The 17,498-nt window shown below is 37.4% G+C and overlaps 2 protein-coding genes across 2 annotated transcripts in view; both read left to right on the top strand.

The window, feature by feature from the left end:
• LOC131439269 (uncharacterized) overlaps positions 1-17,498 on the top strand; it is a 115,104-nt gene that overhangs the window by 61,319 nt on the left and 36,287 nt on the right. The gene's annotated exons all lie outside the window — the stretch shown is intronic.
• On the top strand, positions 15,751-17,445 carry LOC131439270 (uncharacterized). Its single transcript, XM_058610078.1, has 4 exons — positions 15,751-16,722; positions 16,785-16,945; positions 17,013-17,139; positions 17,275-17,445. Exons 1-4 carry the CDS (start codon positions 16,403-16,405, stop codon positions 17,402-17,404), a joined length of 738 nt encoding a protein of 245 aa, XP_058466061.1. The 5' UTR covers positions 15,751-16,402; the 3' UTR covers positions 17,405-17,445.

Genomic DNA, 17,498 nt, shown 5'->3' with positions numbered 1-17,498 from the left:
AATCACCTGGAACATGTAGCGCCAAACATTTCCCACGTGTAGTTGTAATTCTTGCATCATCTATGTTTAGCAATAAAAAGAGGGATGCTTGTAGGGCATGAACAATCTAATAATAAAAAGTACTGCTAAACATCGTTTAGGGCAGACGAGGAAGAAGTGATATGGTGTATATGTGGTAAGGATTGCATCACTTTCGCCGTTAAAATCGTACTTAGTCCACCTAGCGGTGAGAGGAAACCTTCAATTTTATATTACTCCGCATAGTCTTTATAGTGTCCCACAGTCCGGATTCACCTTCTTGTTCTGGAATTACAGAACGACAAGTGGTAAAACCTTCAATTTCAAGAATGTGATTTTATAAGTGATTATGTAAAAAGAAGCATTTACTCTTTCAGAAAGCTCTTCTAGTTTGCAAATTTAGTTGATTATTTGTATATCAAATTTGATTTAATCACAGCGGTTTCGGAAGCACCAGAAAGAGCGGTCCTAAATTTAAAAATATAACTCACATCGGTTTCTCAGAGATGGCTGAACCGGTTATAATAAACGTATATTTAAATAAAGAGTCCTAACTTTAGTCCCATATGATCCTATTTAATTTAATCGAGATCCAACTTCCCGGTCTGATAATGCAGGGAAACGAGTATTGGAAATTTCAATTCATCACCAGAAGTGGAACAACAGGAAAATCTTCTTAGTAGCGGTCTTATACTCAGAAACTGAGCTTACTTAGCATACATTAGTCAGTGAATCGAAAACAAAATGCCTACTTAAGAAATACTCATCTATTTGGCGAAACATGTTGGTTGATGAGTGCAATTGTAACTCCGTATTCAAGAACGCCAAACTACTGCGTACATGCGTGAAGTAATCATTTTAGAGACAATACACATCTTTGAAGTCTTGGAGTGCTTCGTTTGATGAGTCATAAAACTTCATAGGCTTTCGCTGTAACAAAACAAAACTGGATGCCGTTCTGATCACCTATGTATAAGACCCTTTCAGTACCCATCTGTAGAGCACCACAATCCACAAGGCTTGCGATGATTCGATGAGATTTTCCTAAAGCGCATCAAAACTATTCCAATTTGTATTAGTTCATATTTGATGGCGGTTTTTGATTTCCGGTTCCGGAAGTAGCGGTCAGAACTCGAAAATGGAATTCAGCCGATCCTCTTATGTACCGGCGCTTATGTACCTCGATTTTGTCGATTTTCAATCGCTCCAATAATGCACTTATGCTTGCTGTCGATGTTTTTTCCTTTTTCGAGGTATTACACAATAATTATACTATGACCTTCCCAAAGAACCGAAGTCATGACCTTTCCGCTCCATTCAGTCTCCTTAGACCGCTTCGGATCACTCGTGCCGATGTCAGTCCATTGTCGGGTAATCTATTCTCTGATGTATAATAATAGATCCTGGTTTCTTCAACAGTTTCCAACCGGCACCAAAAGTCCAACTGATTTCAATCACCATAACCGAACATGCTTCCGAAGTGTGCTTGCGTTCATCTGTTTAATCCTGAGTATCCATGTGCAGCACTCAGCAGCAGGATATCTTTTCTATCTGCAAAATCTAAACCACTTACACCTTCACGGTGTAATCTGAAGGTGCTAGAGCTAGTACCAAATATTCATCCAACTTTTGCCTCCAACATGTATTTTTAACGAACAAAAATCTGTTATCTAGAAAGGTTATTCAATCACTGCGAGAACCGGCTTTAGAACCGTAATCATTTGAGATGACGATACAAACTACGTGAAAACTCTGTTGAACTGTGCGAAAGACTATTCCAAAATAAAGGTCGTGTTAGTTTAAGGTTTTCTTAATTCACTGTGCTATTCCGACTCCGATTGCCAATAGTAGTCAAAATTTCTGAAATCAAACTGGCATAAATTGCTAATATTTCCAGTAGTTATAAACACATCATTACACTACTAGGTAGATGAAAGCAGGTTTTATTAAGGTTTTATAATACGTATGAAAACTGAATACGTTAATACTATGTTCACACTATGAGTTAAAACATGTTATAACTCCGATTTCATGTTTTAAGCGAAATAACATGTTTTACTTTTGCGTTATTTCATATTCATAAACGTCACATTAAAACATGTTTTCCCGAAATAACATGATATAATTGTCAGTAAAGCACAACCCTGCTAGCATTTTCCTTCACTTTTCGACTATGTCAATTGACAAACTGTCCAACAACAGCAGTTTTCCATCAAAGTAGCCATGTAATCATAATAAAACAAAACTGAAAACTGGTACCAACGTTGCCAGGTATACCGATTTCTCGGTATTTATACAGATTTTTGACCTCTATATCACAATACAGATATGTTCTCCGAAAATACCGATAATTCACGGATCACACAGATAAGTACCGATTTTGGTTTTTAGCTTGAATAGACATGAGAAAAGGTTGTCGTGGGACCTTTTTTTTCGCTCACCTTTTCTACTACTTATGTAGAAGAGATATTCGCCCTTATTCTGAATAGCGTCGTATCGTTTTTTCCCTCGTGTTTCATTTGTATTCCCCATAACGCTAGCAAAATCAAAGGTAGCTATGATTCGATCGAACCACATTCGATCGAATAATCAATACGTCGTTATTCAGAATAAGGGCGATTGATACCGATATGATACAGATAGATTTTTGCGCCGACTACATATTTTTGGAAAAATGACCTGGCAACGCAGATAGGTACAACCATTTTTTTTAGTGTGAACAGTGCGGTTTTAACTTTATATTATTCGGCCAGTGTGAACATAGTATAATAGTATATATCAATATAAGTATATAAGAATAAAGGTTTCGAGTTCGGAAGGGGCCTGGGCCCTTCTCTGGGTATATGGCTGACAGTTATAGCTCAATTGGATGAAGCATCAGTTCATCTCTAGGATACAATCAAATCCATTAAATTTGCATGCAATGATAGAGTTCAATGCATGAATTGAGAGTAAAGCAAAACATTCATAATATTTTTCCTATCCCATAAAAAAGAGTTAGATGAGCACTCTCAAATAATTTATATCAGTGTTTTGCTACCAAAATATAACAGTACAATACTTCAAATGGCTTGAGTGCGAATGGCAAATTATGAATTATAAACAAACCATGTTCGTAAAAATTTGTTCGGGAATATTTTTATTTATGCATGGTAATGTAACTTAACAGTCTCTTCGGTGTATTTTAAAAAACGGGTCTGAACATACGAGAAATAGTCAATAAAATTACCCGAAACATCGATTTATCGTTTTATAAACAATAGGAGAAAATGGCACGCAACACGGAATTTATCCTCCTAGGGTAAAGATACGGTATCGAGTAATTCGGGGTATCATGCCTCAAAATGCAATGTTAATAATAAAGAAACAATTTCGAAAAATTTCGCGCAAATTTCAGCTCAAGCACTCTTGTGTCAAAACATGGGCTGGTTTTACCGTCCCTACAGTTTTATTGCGTTTTCGCTTGTAACATAACCCATTCCAGTTCTGAGTGTAACTGCTGTCGAATGATCTCCCAGCAACAAGGTGGGTATTCAAAGGTAGGTAACCTCATACTCGTTTTTTGCTGTCTCATTGACGTAAATGACCGCATCCAAAACAAACGACGAGATACGAAGCATTTTCGTCACTCATTGTAAAAAAAAATGTTTTTATCCACCTAGTGGTGTAATGATGCCTTTCTCATATCAATCATACTATCATATATAAAAATTTTTATACACTTTACCCTATATTTCCGGATCCGGAAGTCGGATCCGGATGAAATTTAGGAATTACGTATGGGACCACAGAACCTTTCATTTGAACCTAAGTTTGTGAAAATCCGTCGCGCCATCTATTTGAAAAGTTAGAACACATATTTTCATTTTTTTGCACATTTTACCCCATAACTCCGGAACCGGAAGTCGGTTCCAAATAATATTCAGGAATTTTGTATGGGTCCACAAAACCTGTAAAAAAAACGTTACATACACACACAGACATTTTGCGTACTCGACGAACTGAGTCGAATGGTATATGAAACTCGGCCCTTTGGGCCTCGGTTCAAAAGTCGGTTTTCACAGTGATTGCATAACCTTTCTATATGAGAAAAAGTACGGATGTGTAATGTCAGAGACATAACTGGATGTCGTGAATACGAATATGACACACTTTATTTATGCTTCCGAATTCGAATTGGTAGTTCATCGATTGTTTGAATTGTGCAACTTTCCCCTCTTTCATTACTAGAAATTTAAACGATGCGCCTAGACTAAATTACAGATTAGTTACATTAAAAATTCTGAAACGCACTTAAATACTATGAAATAAGCAGTATAGTTCTTTATAATAAAAAAATGGTGACGATTTGAGTTAGTTCAGCACGCAGACTCTGAATTCTAAACCCATATTCCAGAACTAAGCTCTAAAACATTAAGACGATTTTTCGCCATGACTACCAGAATGGGTTTTATAGAGTACAGTAAAGTAAATTTCCGCATAATTCTTTAGGAGTATTATTATGGTTCTAAAAAGAACCGAATAGAAGAAGTCTGGAATAAAGAACTGGATCCTGAGTTCAAGAACTAAATTTAGAACTAATAACAGACTCAGAATCCAGTTTCAATTCTAGAATTGCAATTTCGAAACTCAAATTAGTTCCGGAATACAGTTCCAGAATCCAGTTTCAGCACGCAGGCTCTGAATTCTAAAGCTATATTGCGGAACTAAAATCTGAAAATTGAACTTCTCGTTACGACTACCGAAAACCAAATGATGGCAGGTGCTCTCTCCGTCGCTGATGGTTTAACTCCCGCGATGGCAGTCTGCTCGCCTTGAAGGCCAGCAAGCGAATGAGAGTTGCTACCCAGCGATGCCAACCCTACGGATTTATCCGTAGATCTACGGATTTCTGTCTTTTTTACGGATCTTCTGATAGACCACTCAAAATCTACGGATTAAACATAATTTCTTCAAAAAATTATTGACCATTAATTTTTTATTATTTCTCTAGATAACAAAAAAAAATTATTGAATATTGTCACCTAGTTGTTAGAGATATGTTTTCCTCATGTCTAATTATCAAACATCTATCGTCACCGATTACGTATTTTTTAAGTCTGCCTTTATCGCTTGGAATTCCAAACTATTAATTTTACGCACTTTTTAATTTTTTTGTATTTGGTACTTACTAATTTTCATTCTAAACATGTAGACGCATTTAGTGAGTTGTTTTATCAGTCGAAAGAGTTCTGCACGGAAAGCTCGTCTCAATGGAGCATATACGAGCATAAGTAGACTTGAAGCAAAATCTACGGATTTAACTTCAGGGAAAAGTGGCATCACTGTTGCTACCTGAGCGTTTGAGCTTTTAACCACGCAGAAGGCGCTCTCTCCGTCGCTGCTGGTTGATGGTTTAACTCTCGCGATGGCAGTCTGCTCGCCTTGAAGCCCAGCAAGCGAATGAAAGTTGCTACCTGAGCGTTTGAGCTTTTAACCACGCAAAAGGCGCTCTCTCCGTCGCTGCTGGTTGATGGTTTAACTCTCGCGATGGCAGTCTGCTCGCCTTGAAGGCCAGCAAGCGAATGAAAGTTGCTACCTGAGCGTTTGAGCTTTTAACCACGCAAAAGGCGCTCTCTCCGTCGCTGCTGGTTGATGGTTTAACTCTCGCGATGGCAGTCTGCTCGCCTTGAAGGCCAGCAAGCGAATGAAAGTTGCTACCTGAGCGTTTGAGGTTTTAACCACGCAGAAGGCGCTCTCTGCGTCGCTGCTGGTTTAACTTCTGCGATGGCAGTCTGCTCGCCTTGAAGGTCAGCAAGCGAATGAAAGCTGCTACCTGAGCGTTTGAGGTTTTAACCACGCAAAAGGCGCTCTCTCCGTCGCTGCTGGTTGATGGTTTAACTCTCGCGATGGCAGTCTGCTCGCCTTGATGACCAGCAAGCGAATGAAAGTTGCTACCTGAGCGTTTGAGGTTTTAACCACGCAGAAGGCGCTCTCTCCGTCGCTGCTGGTTGAAGGTTTAACTCCCACGACGTCTGCTCCCATCGAACGCACGAAAAGAAATGATCGATTTTCACCACGGTTCCCCTTTTATACGCATTCAGTTGAAGATATGTGCCTGACTACCTCAAAATCGTCGTCCTTGCGCGAAAAACCCAAGCGAAAGTAAAGATTTTCCGCATTATTTTGAAATTTCGAGAAAACTTAATTTTTGAGTTGTTTGTGGTTATCTCACACTGTTCAAAATATTATCCCAAATTCCTGATCATATTTTTGATGAAATGGTGAAAGAATTATGTTGCTACCATAAATACAAGTCGAGATATTCACGATTAAGTTCTGCCCATTCTTCCATATGGCTAATTTTGAAAAGGCACCCCATAGTAAAGTAAGTCGTATTCACGACAAAAGCAAAAAGAGAGTATCACTGTTAAGCCACTTGTTCCTCTATGACAAGACGAAACCAAACTCCTGCAGGGAAAATCAGTAGAATTTCAATTCTCATTCTTTCATCGATATATTGAGAATCTGTGACGTTTTTCTATAAAGAGTGTCTAAATATGGTAGATCGAAGTAATTACACCCCAGAAACTCTTTGGAAATCAAACAGCAACAGGTAAAAGTCATTGTGAATCGTTTTCTGTCATTATCGATTCTTGAAGCTTCGGTTGAACGTCGACATGGAATTTTTCATTGCAAACCGAAAATAACTGAAGGGGCAAATGAAAGAAAGAAGACAACTTTGAAACTACTGTTCCGCTTATATCGTTGACTAGACATGGATCTCAATCTCATAATTTGCAAGCGCAGCTGAGAGTGACATTTATTTTTCATAATTTTCGTATGTTAGTAAATGAAAATGACTTTTTTTAGCTCTGTTATCGTCAAGCGGAAACTAAAGTTTATTCAACTCATAAAATTTAGCCTGGCACACTTTTATTTAATTTCGCTTTTCGAAAACTTTCCATGAATAGAAAAACATCCATTGTTTTACAGCATCCATTCGAGTATTGAAATAATTTCCAATTTGTACGATAATCAGCGAGTACGGTAAAAATACATTATGAAATTTGATAATAAATGGCAAATCACTGTCAAACTTCGACCACTTTGTAAAGGCTTTAGCAATGTGAAATCTTCCCACCCAAAAGAATTCATGTCTTTATACCACATTTGAAAAAGCTGGAGGAAATTTTTCTGAAATTTAAACTCTTTAACTGCCTTATGGGGGGTGCTAGGGTGGTTCTATTGATTTTCATATTTGATTATTGAAGTAACCAAGACAAGTCTGCATTCCTTTTGTGGAATTTTTCATTTCTGCTTCAACAGACTTCGCAGCCGATTCTAAGCGTACAGAATCATTGCATGGTTAGTACTATGATCCTACTGTAACTAAGAGTCCTTCCAGGTCGGGACTCGAACATACTACAGCTTGCTTGTAAGACCGCCAACCCGGGTTTTTTAAATAACCGCTCTTCAAAAAATTAGAAAAAAACAGGGATGTTTTAGGCATCATCGGTCCGGTTAGTAATTATTTTAAAAAATGTTTTGGAGATGTATTTCTTGTATTAAAAATACTTAGGGCATGTTCTTGTTCTAGATGCATAATTTATGTCAGCCCCAGCAGTGTTTTACTCGTTTTTCAAATATACAAAAAATAGAACGGCATCGTAGACCAGTTTTAAATTTGACAGAAGAACTGTTCGAAAAAATAAAACTAGAACGGCTTGCTGGGGATACGTTTGTTCCAGTTGCAGTTCTATTATAGATCTTTCATATAAAACTTCTAGCTGCTGAATTTGCTCTTAACAGTTTTTGTTCCAATTATTTTGATATATTTTTCAATGCAAGAAATATATCTTCTAAAAATTTTAAGAAGTTACAAAACCTCAAAAATCACTGATTTTATTCAATTTTTTCGATGGGCCGTTTGCTTTGAAAATCAATTAAAATAAAATCAGTAAATCTGTTAATATGACAGTTGAACGGTTAAACTATCTCTAGTCCAAGCTTTTTCAAATATGGTATAACGATATGAATTCCCTTTGGGGCATTTCACATGCTTACTCAGCCAAAATTTTTGAACAGGGTGAAATTTGTAAGAACCAGTTGAAAATCCTTTAATGACAGAAGCATATTTTTGGTATAAATAAATTTTCATCATTCCAGAGTTTGTTCATTGTAATTTTTGCACTGAAATGGAGAAATTTTTGGGGATTTATAAAAAAAATCGAAAACTCGCTAACGTTTACAGCGTTTATAGGGTTGCTAGATAAAGTTTGACAGATCGACGAAAATTTATCAGGAAACGCTTTGTAATTAACTCAATTATCAAACTAATGAACGCACAGCAAGCTATTGCAAATTCGGCACATATTTGCCGAGTTCTGTAAAATTTTACGAATACGGACAACGAAAATAATTGAACCAAAGAAATACATTTTCCATAAACGTATATATTTTTGAATTCTGATTCTGGTACCAGGTTATATAAATGTTATATGCTATACTTGGCTTGTATTTATTTCATTCAGTAACCTGTCTATTTTCTATAATGCCTATTTCATTTCATTCAACTTGTTGTTATTTCAACACAAAACTCACATTTTAACATTAATTTTAATTTTTGCTCACATTTTAACGTCACCGAACCCACTGTGCATTTCTCACACCTCCACAATACGAAATAGCTGCCGGCAAGCAATACAGCAAATGATGAAAAGTTTTTAAAATCCGCTTTTTCAAATTTCGATCGTTTCGGTTATTTCGGCTAAAGTTTTATAACTTTAAGTAGCCGTTTCAGATTCTTCATGAAATTTTGCTTCAAACACTATTTTTCAATTCAGAAATCTTTCCCATGGAACGGAACAGTAACCGTTTGTAAATTTCAAACTCCAATTACAACTCTGCAAAGCAAAATTTCAAAATTCTAAGAATACTTAGTTGTGATAAATTTAATAGCAAAAACTCAGTTTTTCGAAAATCTATCTAGTTTTTGAATAATTGATCAAAAACGCGACGCGTGCTTTTCGCCACATTTCACCATAACTAGTGTGACAAGTTTCCATTTACTTCAACTGAAAAAAAAAAAAATGTGTGCAACTCATAATGTTTCTTTTCTTTCGATAAAGTATTTATTCGACGTTTTTCAGCGTTTTATAAAAGAATACCATTACAGATGTCTTCGGTTCACGATCATTGAACAAGCGTTTTCCATTGATTTGTATGGGACTTTGTAATCTTGAGGTTTCACGACAAATATTGACAATTTTGACAAAAGGTTACATATAACTCAAACCAGCAATATCGATCAAACAAACGGAAATGTATATATCGCGTGTACCCTTTTTTAATGAAACGAATGAACTCAGCGTATGTAGTTTTTTTTTAATATTTGCTAGAAGCATGTGCATATGAAATGCTCAACTAGCCCATCTACAAAGACTGTACTGCACGAGCTAATTACCAAAGTAATCATAAATCAACCGCATTTGAGTGAGCGAAATTTGTCGAGCTAATCATCGCCCTTGAACCGGAAACATTAACTTGGTCTCTGTCGAGTTGTGGAATATAGTTTAAAATGAACGTGTTCAATTTATTTGTTTAAATTTATTATAGCAATCATTTTGAGTGTTGCTCAAACACTATCGTTTTTAATTTCATTTTTACTGGTTAACGGAGGAACTTTATTCAGAATGTAGATCGAAGCAGGCTTATCTCTTTCAATGAAGCTGTATGACTAAGATTTATGGTTCCTAGCGAGTTATTACTTCCGATTAAGCTAGATAAAAACAGTGAATGGAAATTGTTAATATTGAATTATTCATACAATATAACAATTTTACTACTTTGTGTGAATACTATTTAGAAACGCTTCAAAACTAGTTTCCGAAGTGAATGACTACCGCATATTTCGAATGAAATAATGAACTAACATCCTGTCCACTGTTGGCTGCGGACCGTCTGAATCGTACTTAACTTTTCTCAGTATACGTGAATTGAGTCAACAGAACAAAAACTCACAGGTTGCTGCGATTTGTATTGAACACATCGTCGTCCATGTTTCCGACAGGAACAACATTTTTTCACATGCAAACATTGTTTACATTCATCTAGTTTCTAACGTAACCGCAGATATGTACAAGAATTCAAACAATGTTTCCGGGCCGAAACGTGATCATAAAATTTCGCCGCTTCTGCTGCCAAAGTGATGACGATCTTCCACATCTGCCTTGTAGTACTGTGAGCACATTTGACAAGTCCACCGGGTCTCGCGAATGACGAACTATGTTTAGCATACAGTTTAAATTTAATTGAGTAAATATTGAGCTGATTGTTGATACAGGCAGACCGGCATCTTTCGGTCACCGGTATTATGTGTTTCTCACGTCATCAATGTTAGTGCCTGTGTTCGAAGTAACGAGATGACGCTTGATTGTTATATATAGCGAATCTAAAATATGAATCAATAAAATTTTTTGAAGCACGGTTTTCAATTGATGATATTATGTAGAGGAATATCTACCAATCGAATCCTACTAAAAATAACGAGACAATCCCCGTAGGACGAGATCAATACATTGCGCTTCGACGTAATTTTAATCAGAATTCAAACTTTACGTCTGATTCATGTTGAACTACTAAGTTGCATTAGCAATTCAGCATGTATTTCTAATGCGCAGCTGAGTCAAAGACGAAAAGTTGAAAAAAAACTTTTTTATTTTAAAGTTTTTTACTTTTGGGTTGTCTGAGAGGAGAACTTTTCCTCATACTGAAAAGTTTGTACCAAAAACATGTTTCACAAATGGTGTTTCTGCACTAAATCAGGTACTTTCCAATATTTGAATAATTGTTTACCATACTTTTGCAATGATTATTATTTTAAGCTTTTGTAACCTTGCCGTGAAGTTTGGTCTCTGAATGGAGCAATGTTGCAGCATTAATTCAGAAGGTCGGCCGTTCGAGCTCCGAGGAACGGTAGGTGATGATCAAAAGATTACACACCTTTAACCCATCTCTAAATGAAATGGGCTCGTTTATACATTAAGAAGATCAATGATTCATATGCAATGTGCCAGTTTATGTGCGATCACTAAAATGTTGTGAAAGAATACTTTCCTTTTTATGATTTACAACAGAGGTATATTGACAGAATGTTATTCAGAGGTATGTGGTAAGGATCGATTTTTTTTAGACCCACTATTGATGAAAAAAGCTCTTAACGAAATCAGTTTTAGTTTCAGATCGTTCTTTTTTCGGCAATCATTATGTACTCGGGCCCGTGATTCATCGTGACATAGCATGTTTCGACAGCTTTGCTACAATTGTTTCTTTTTAATGGCAAACCTCATTTTCTCATTTTGCTTTGCTACAAGAATCGCGAATGTGGGGAAAAACGTTCCGTGGATTGAGTCAGTTCATATACTCCATCAATCACGGATTTAAAAGCTGACTAAAAGTAAACTGGTACGAGCCTCGCGCGCCGTTAGCTCTGTCCCTATTGTTGGGATTTGAAAATCTTTGACAGTGGTTTATTGACACTTCTAAAAAGATCAAAGTAGTCAATCGTGTTAAAAACTAACGTCAAATGGAAATCGAAAAAAGAATCCGGTTCATAATGGTTTCAAGATGCCAATAGTTTGTCGATTGCTCCAAGCTTACCAGAAAACCGTGAGTGTGGAAAGGAATCAGTGGAATAACGAAAAAGCTTGAACCAAGAATCGTCAGCTACGCAGCAACGTATTGGTGGGTGCGTTGAAGCCAATCTTAGATCCGAGATGTGGCCAACAATGGCAACTTTCTAACGGTGCGGCACGTCCTTTCCAGGAAAGAATACATGTTTGACGTGTTTTGACGAAACACAACGGCTGCAACCTAATCGATGACGAAATATTCGACGATGACATCTTAAGTTTGCATCGACGAATACCTGAAAATTACGGTTCCTTTGTAAGTATAAGGTGTCATCTTTTGGCGCGATTTAGCCAGCTGTCACTACTCCAATATGATTCTGGAATGCTGTCGGTTCAGTTCTCCGAATGGACTGGGATTCCAACCAACCAAAAAACTACTAGTCAATTTCGTAACAACGACTTCGACGAAGCGGCGGGTTACTCAAGGACATCCAGCAAATTCGGGTAAAATGGAAGAAATGCGTTGATTCCGTTTCCACTGAGCGAGCGTTGATGGGCACAATCAAGAGGAATGTTCAAGATTTTTGATGCATAAATAACAGCTCATTTTATGTGTACCAATTTACTTTTAGTCAGCCATTAGTTACTATCTGAATAGTCTTCCGGCTCTTACTAAAAGTGAATACCAGGATGGTTTTCGAAGCTGAATGTCTTCGTTTGCTTCGCGCCTTTAAGGAGCAAGACTCTTTGCAAGCGTATGAGTAATTCCAACAATGTGTGCGTAAAAACAAATTCCGGCGCTTCTTTTCCTGATTTTAATCAATAAATTTTCCATATTATTGAAAAATAAACCAATCAGTTCATTCTGCTTAAAAATGTAATTCAAGGAATGCAAAAATCTTAGTCTGAAACTCTTCCGCTTTCCTTAAAACTGCTCGAGAAAAAATATTTCAGTTTCAGCTTACATCCACTAACACATTTGATTAGCAACAAACACATTCCTATATGAATTTCCACTTGCAGAAATTATTGCAATATAAAGATTTACAAACCTTCTATAAGAAAACCCGCAAAATAGGAACCTTTTATTTAACACGCGAAAGGCAATGGAGATGGAATGTTGTCGTAAATCTATTTATTTTTCCGGAGAACTGCTTTTGTAACAAAAAATATTTAGTTTTGTTTATTTTGTGTAGCGCAATCTAATACAATGTATTGAAGCAGTGTTGCTAACTTTTTATTAAAGAATTAAAATCTACATTCGTAAAATGTAAGCAATTTTCCATCAAAGGTTGGTGAAAAATTGATCAAAACTAATATTTCATCCAAAATGTCAGACTTAACATTCATTTGAGAATAAATTATTGTTAAAAAAAGATTTTTTGAAACTCAATCGTGCAAGCCACTTTGATAAACTCGTTGCACTGCATATATGAAAACATAGACCTATGACATACGTACCAAATAAAATGTCCGTGATACAAAAAATACAACACAGTTAACTTGGTTTACTCTTGATCCTTAATGATATGTTTTTGCTGTTCCACTTCGCTTTCATTATGTCTTGTGTTTCTTTTATCTTTCCAGATTTTTATTTCTGATCTACATTTTTTGGAATTTTGTTCGTTTATCTTCTTTCGCTTTCATTCTGTCTTGTTTTTCTATTTCCTTTCAAGCGTTGCTTTGGAACTCTGCGTTAAAGTTGATCATTTTCTCTGTGGCCAAACTCTCTTTTCAAAACAGCGCGATGAATTGAATTTAATGAATTGAAAATACCTATCTTCGGATTTATGTGATAATAAGAAGCATTGTCGATTTTCTGAGAAAGTATCATTTTTGATTCGAATTTTATCTCGAGAAAGGTAATCTTCCCCACCAATCGTATCGGACAACTAGCGATAGAGTATTCTGTAGAATCTCCTCATAAACTGATTTACATTGTGTTCCCAGATGATTATGACTTTCAGTTTTGTTTAGTTTAGGTTTCGATGAAAAGACACTGGCCCTTATTACCGTTCTCACTCCACTTTCACATTCACTTCACTTACATGTCACTTCACTTGATTTTACCTATCACCAGTATCACGCATAGTGAAGTGATCACTGTGGTGGAAAAAAACTAATTTTTTCAACAAAATGTTGGTGGCGTGATGTTCATAATGACATCCAGTTCATTCAAGTAATTACTTTTGTCACAAAAGCGACTTTCGTAATAAAGACCTACATTCACTTCACTTGATTTCCACCGTGAAGTGATACTCATAATAAGGGTCACATTCACTTCACTTGGATTTCACCGTGTAGTGACACCGGTAATAAGGGCCAATGGCCCTTATTACGCGTATCACTACACGGTGAAAACCAAGTGAAGTGATTGTGACCCCTATTATCGGTATCACTTCACGGTGGAAATCGAGTGAAGTGAATGTAAATCTTTGTTACGGAAGTCGCTTCAAAGACAAAAGTAATTATTTTAATAAACTTAATGTCATTATGAACATCACGCCATCATAATTTGGTTGAAAAAATTGGTTTTTTCCTCTACAGTGATCACTTCACTATGCGTGATACTGGTAATAGGGAAAATCAAGTGAAGTGACATGTAAGTGAAGTGAATGTGAAAGTGGAAGTGAGAACGGTAATAAGGGCCAGTGAAAATGGACCGGAGCAGAAAAACAATCGTTCAAAACTGAAATTATACTCACTTCGCCAAAAACTTCAATGGAATCCGACCATAGACGCACTTTTTGTGAGGAATTATGTGTGCCATTACTGGAAAAACAATCGCAGTCTTTTTATCATTACCGATCTTCTGTGTGTTAAATTGGTGATTACATGTAGATTGGACTCCCGATTTGACAGAAATGGTGCAATCGGTGAGATTATTCTAGTTTTCGTTTATTTTTTTGCACTTTATAATGAAACCTCACTTTTCATTTATGGTTCCATTTTATATCATTTTTTTTTTATTCAAGAATATAATGTTTAAGGCACACTGCTTAAGCTCTAAGATGCCAAGGGCTTTTACTAATTTAAAATTTACGACTAACTTAAAACTAGGGTTGTATCATTAAGTAATGTCATATTTGGGTCGCAGTGGTTGACTTTGGCAGATCCAGCCTTCATGTGGTGATCGGCCGGTGAATTGAATATTTCATGAGAGTCTTCCATATGGCGTTGGTGAATATTCATGTTGGCCGCATTCTTCGGTCCGTGTGGGTCCGCGGGAAACACCCCCAGGTTACGAATACCCGGCGGGTGGCCCGCATGCTGTTGATAAGTTTCCGTGGGCGATGATGGTGTTGTTACAGAAGAAAATGAAAAAAAAATATAGCGAAGTAAATATTGCGGAAAACGGAGTAAAAAGGGGATATGGGAATGAAATGACTAAAACGACAGAGATCTAATTAGTTGACATCGAGATGGTGAAGAGACGGGGAGGGGGGAAGCGAAGGTTAGTGACAGCAAAAAGATCTTGTTAGTTCCGATGAAGATGGTGGACAGATGAGGAATCGGGATAATCGGCGGAAGTTAGTGTCGAACCTGCAGTTGAGAAATAATTCTTAGCCACAGTTGAAACAACGTCGATAAATAGGAGGAACTTTCTAAGCCAGATGTAACAGATTACACTTGTATATTAATGTGTTTGAGAAACTGGTATATGAGAAGCATATATGAACTATCCCGACTCGCCAACACATCCCGAACCGGAACCTCAGGCGGTCTACCTCGGGCCCTGAGGGATTCCAGTAGCTTCGACCTGGCGTCGCGATACTCTACGCACGACCACACGACATGCTCGATGTCCTGATAACCGTCGCCACAGGTGCAGAGCCCGTTCTCCACGATCCCGATACGCCGGAGATGTGCGTTGAATGTATAGTGATTTGACATGAGTCGTGACATAACGCGAATGAAATCACGACTCACGTTCATCCCCTTGAACCAAGGTTTCGTCGATACCTTAGGGATAATGGAGTGTAGCCATCGTCCCAGTTCGTCATTGCTCCATGAAGTTTGCCAACTTTCGAGAGTTTTCTGACGAGAGATACTGAAAAATTCATTGAAGCAGATTGGTCTTTCATCATTTTATATCATGATTGTATCGCAGTAGGCGTAAGCGTCGGACGCGCAAAATTCTCGCACCCGTCAAAATGTTCGGAAATTATTTTTGTAATTATTGTAATTGTAATGTATTTATGTGGTAAATCTGTGCTAACGAGAAGTGAATTTCTATTTGTTTTTCGGATTACGTGATTCAAAGAAACATTACAAAACCTACGTTGTATAAAATTTCACTGTCTCACGAGGTCTTTTTATCATTACCAATCTTCCGTGTGTCAAGTTGGTGTTTACGGCGAACAAGTAATTCGTGTAAATTGGATCGTCGATTCGACAAAAAGGGTGTAGTGCCGGCAATAGTGGTTATCGTGCTGTTGAAATGTTAATTCCAATACCCAATACTATTTCTTAAGCATCTCATATAAATCAATTAGCAGAAAACACGTGGATACCAGTGTGCAATCCGCCAAGATCATCGTCACAACACAACGCAATTATGTGTACCATTTTTACCGCATACAATCTGTACTGCTACTACTACTAAAATTCCAGCAAAATAAATCCATCCCCTGACCTAGGAACTTATTCCATTATCACCGGGTCAAAGAAACACTGTCTGGGCACAGATAGAATGAAACTGAAAATCCCAAAAAAAAAGTCATGTGTCGACTGGAAAAAACTAAATCATTTGAAGTGTGCATCTCGTCGCGATGAAAGCTCCGTACTTACAATTGCTGCTAGCACCGGTAGTCGTGTTGATTGTTACGATTGTCCTAGGTCCCAGTGGAACTACCAGTGCATCCCATGGTGAACCGGGATCCGATGCACAACTGGATCCGATGGAATTTTCTTACCTTTCCCTATGGAAATACGCCGAAGCGGAGTGCGAGAAAAAAGGAATCAACGGATCGGAGATCACGACTTCATGGATCGGGGTACGAAGTTGCCTACGGAAAAAGTTGGACGTAGTGCAGTTTAATTTGGATGCGTTGCGACTGGATTTGGATACTCAGCAGTCGATTCTGGAAAAGTTGGGTGTTGACATTTTCTGAAAGGATCCCGTGAAGTTATCTCGTTTCGTTTTCGTTGTAGGCACTGTCCTAACCTATCAAAAGCTACCAACTGTTTCGGTCCGTTCATGAAGGTCGTGAAATCGTGTGTGCCAGAGCAGAATTTCGAGATTTTTGAGTCATTGAGAGGATGGTTTGCCGATGTTTTGGCGCACATTTGCGAGGACAATGGAAAAAACATAAGTCAGATCACGTTGTTAAACTTACGTTTTGGGGTGATTTATTATTTTTATTTCCATTTTTTTGGCAGAGTATGACAAGGCCAAACACGAAAAGTGTGCTAACGAAATGGGTGCTTATATTTTTGAGTGTGCCGCACAAAACATAATTGATAAGCAGTACGACGATCGGAAATCATTCACCGAGGAGGATTGCAGGTATGCAAACGAACCCAACATGTCGTTATCAGTCTGTTTTTTTTTGTAAACATAGTGTGAATGACTTCTACTCAGATGTCAGTGGCGTCGCAATTTCGCGTAAAAAAAAGATGTTTTTCTCTTCTATTTTTTCAGCATGCTCGTACGAGCGAAGAATTGTCTGGTGAACAAACTCAACGATTGTTCCGTATTTTCCATGGTGGCACAACTGTTCTACGAACATTTCATTCGCATAACTTCGTGTAAACACAACACGGAAAACTGAGCCGGTTAACCGAAAATAAACCTACGAATGTGATTCGTTACGTGAACGTATATTATTCTGCATCCGATATTCCGGGATCACATTGGCTTAGACA

The sequence above is a fragment of the Malaya genurostris genome, chromosome 3 (genome assembly GCF_030247185.1).
Source record: "Malaya genurostris strain Urasoe2022 chromosome 3, Malgen_1.1, whole genome shotgun sequence".
In the NCBI taxonomy this organism is placed as follows: domain Eukaryota; kingdom Metazoa; phylum Arthropoda; class Insecta; order Diptera; family Culicidae; genus Malaya; species Malaya genurostris.
The sequence above is the reverse complement of the archived record's forward strand: the minus strand, read 5'-3'. Positions and strand labels throughout refer to the sequence as shown.

What these genes read in the sequence shown, in the direction of transcription:
- LOC131439270 (XM_058610078.1), top strand. Translation starts at nt 16,403, where the DNA reads ATGAAAGCTCCGTACTTACAATTGCTGCTAGCACCGGTAGTCGTGTTG. An exon ending in CAGCAGTCGATTCTGGAAAA is followed by an intron (nt 16,723 to 16,784) that starts GTTGGGTGTTGA and finishes TTTTCGTTGTAG; the next exon opens with GCACTGTCCTAACCTATCAA. An exon ending in TTCACCGAGGAGGATTGCAG is followed by an intron (nt 17,140 to 17,274) that starts GTATGCAAACGA and finishes CTATTTTTTCAG; the next exon opens with CATGCTCGTACGAGCGAAGA.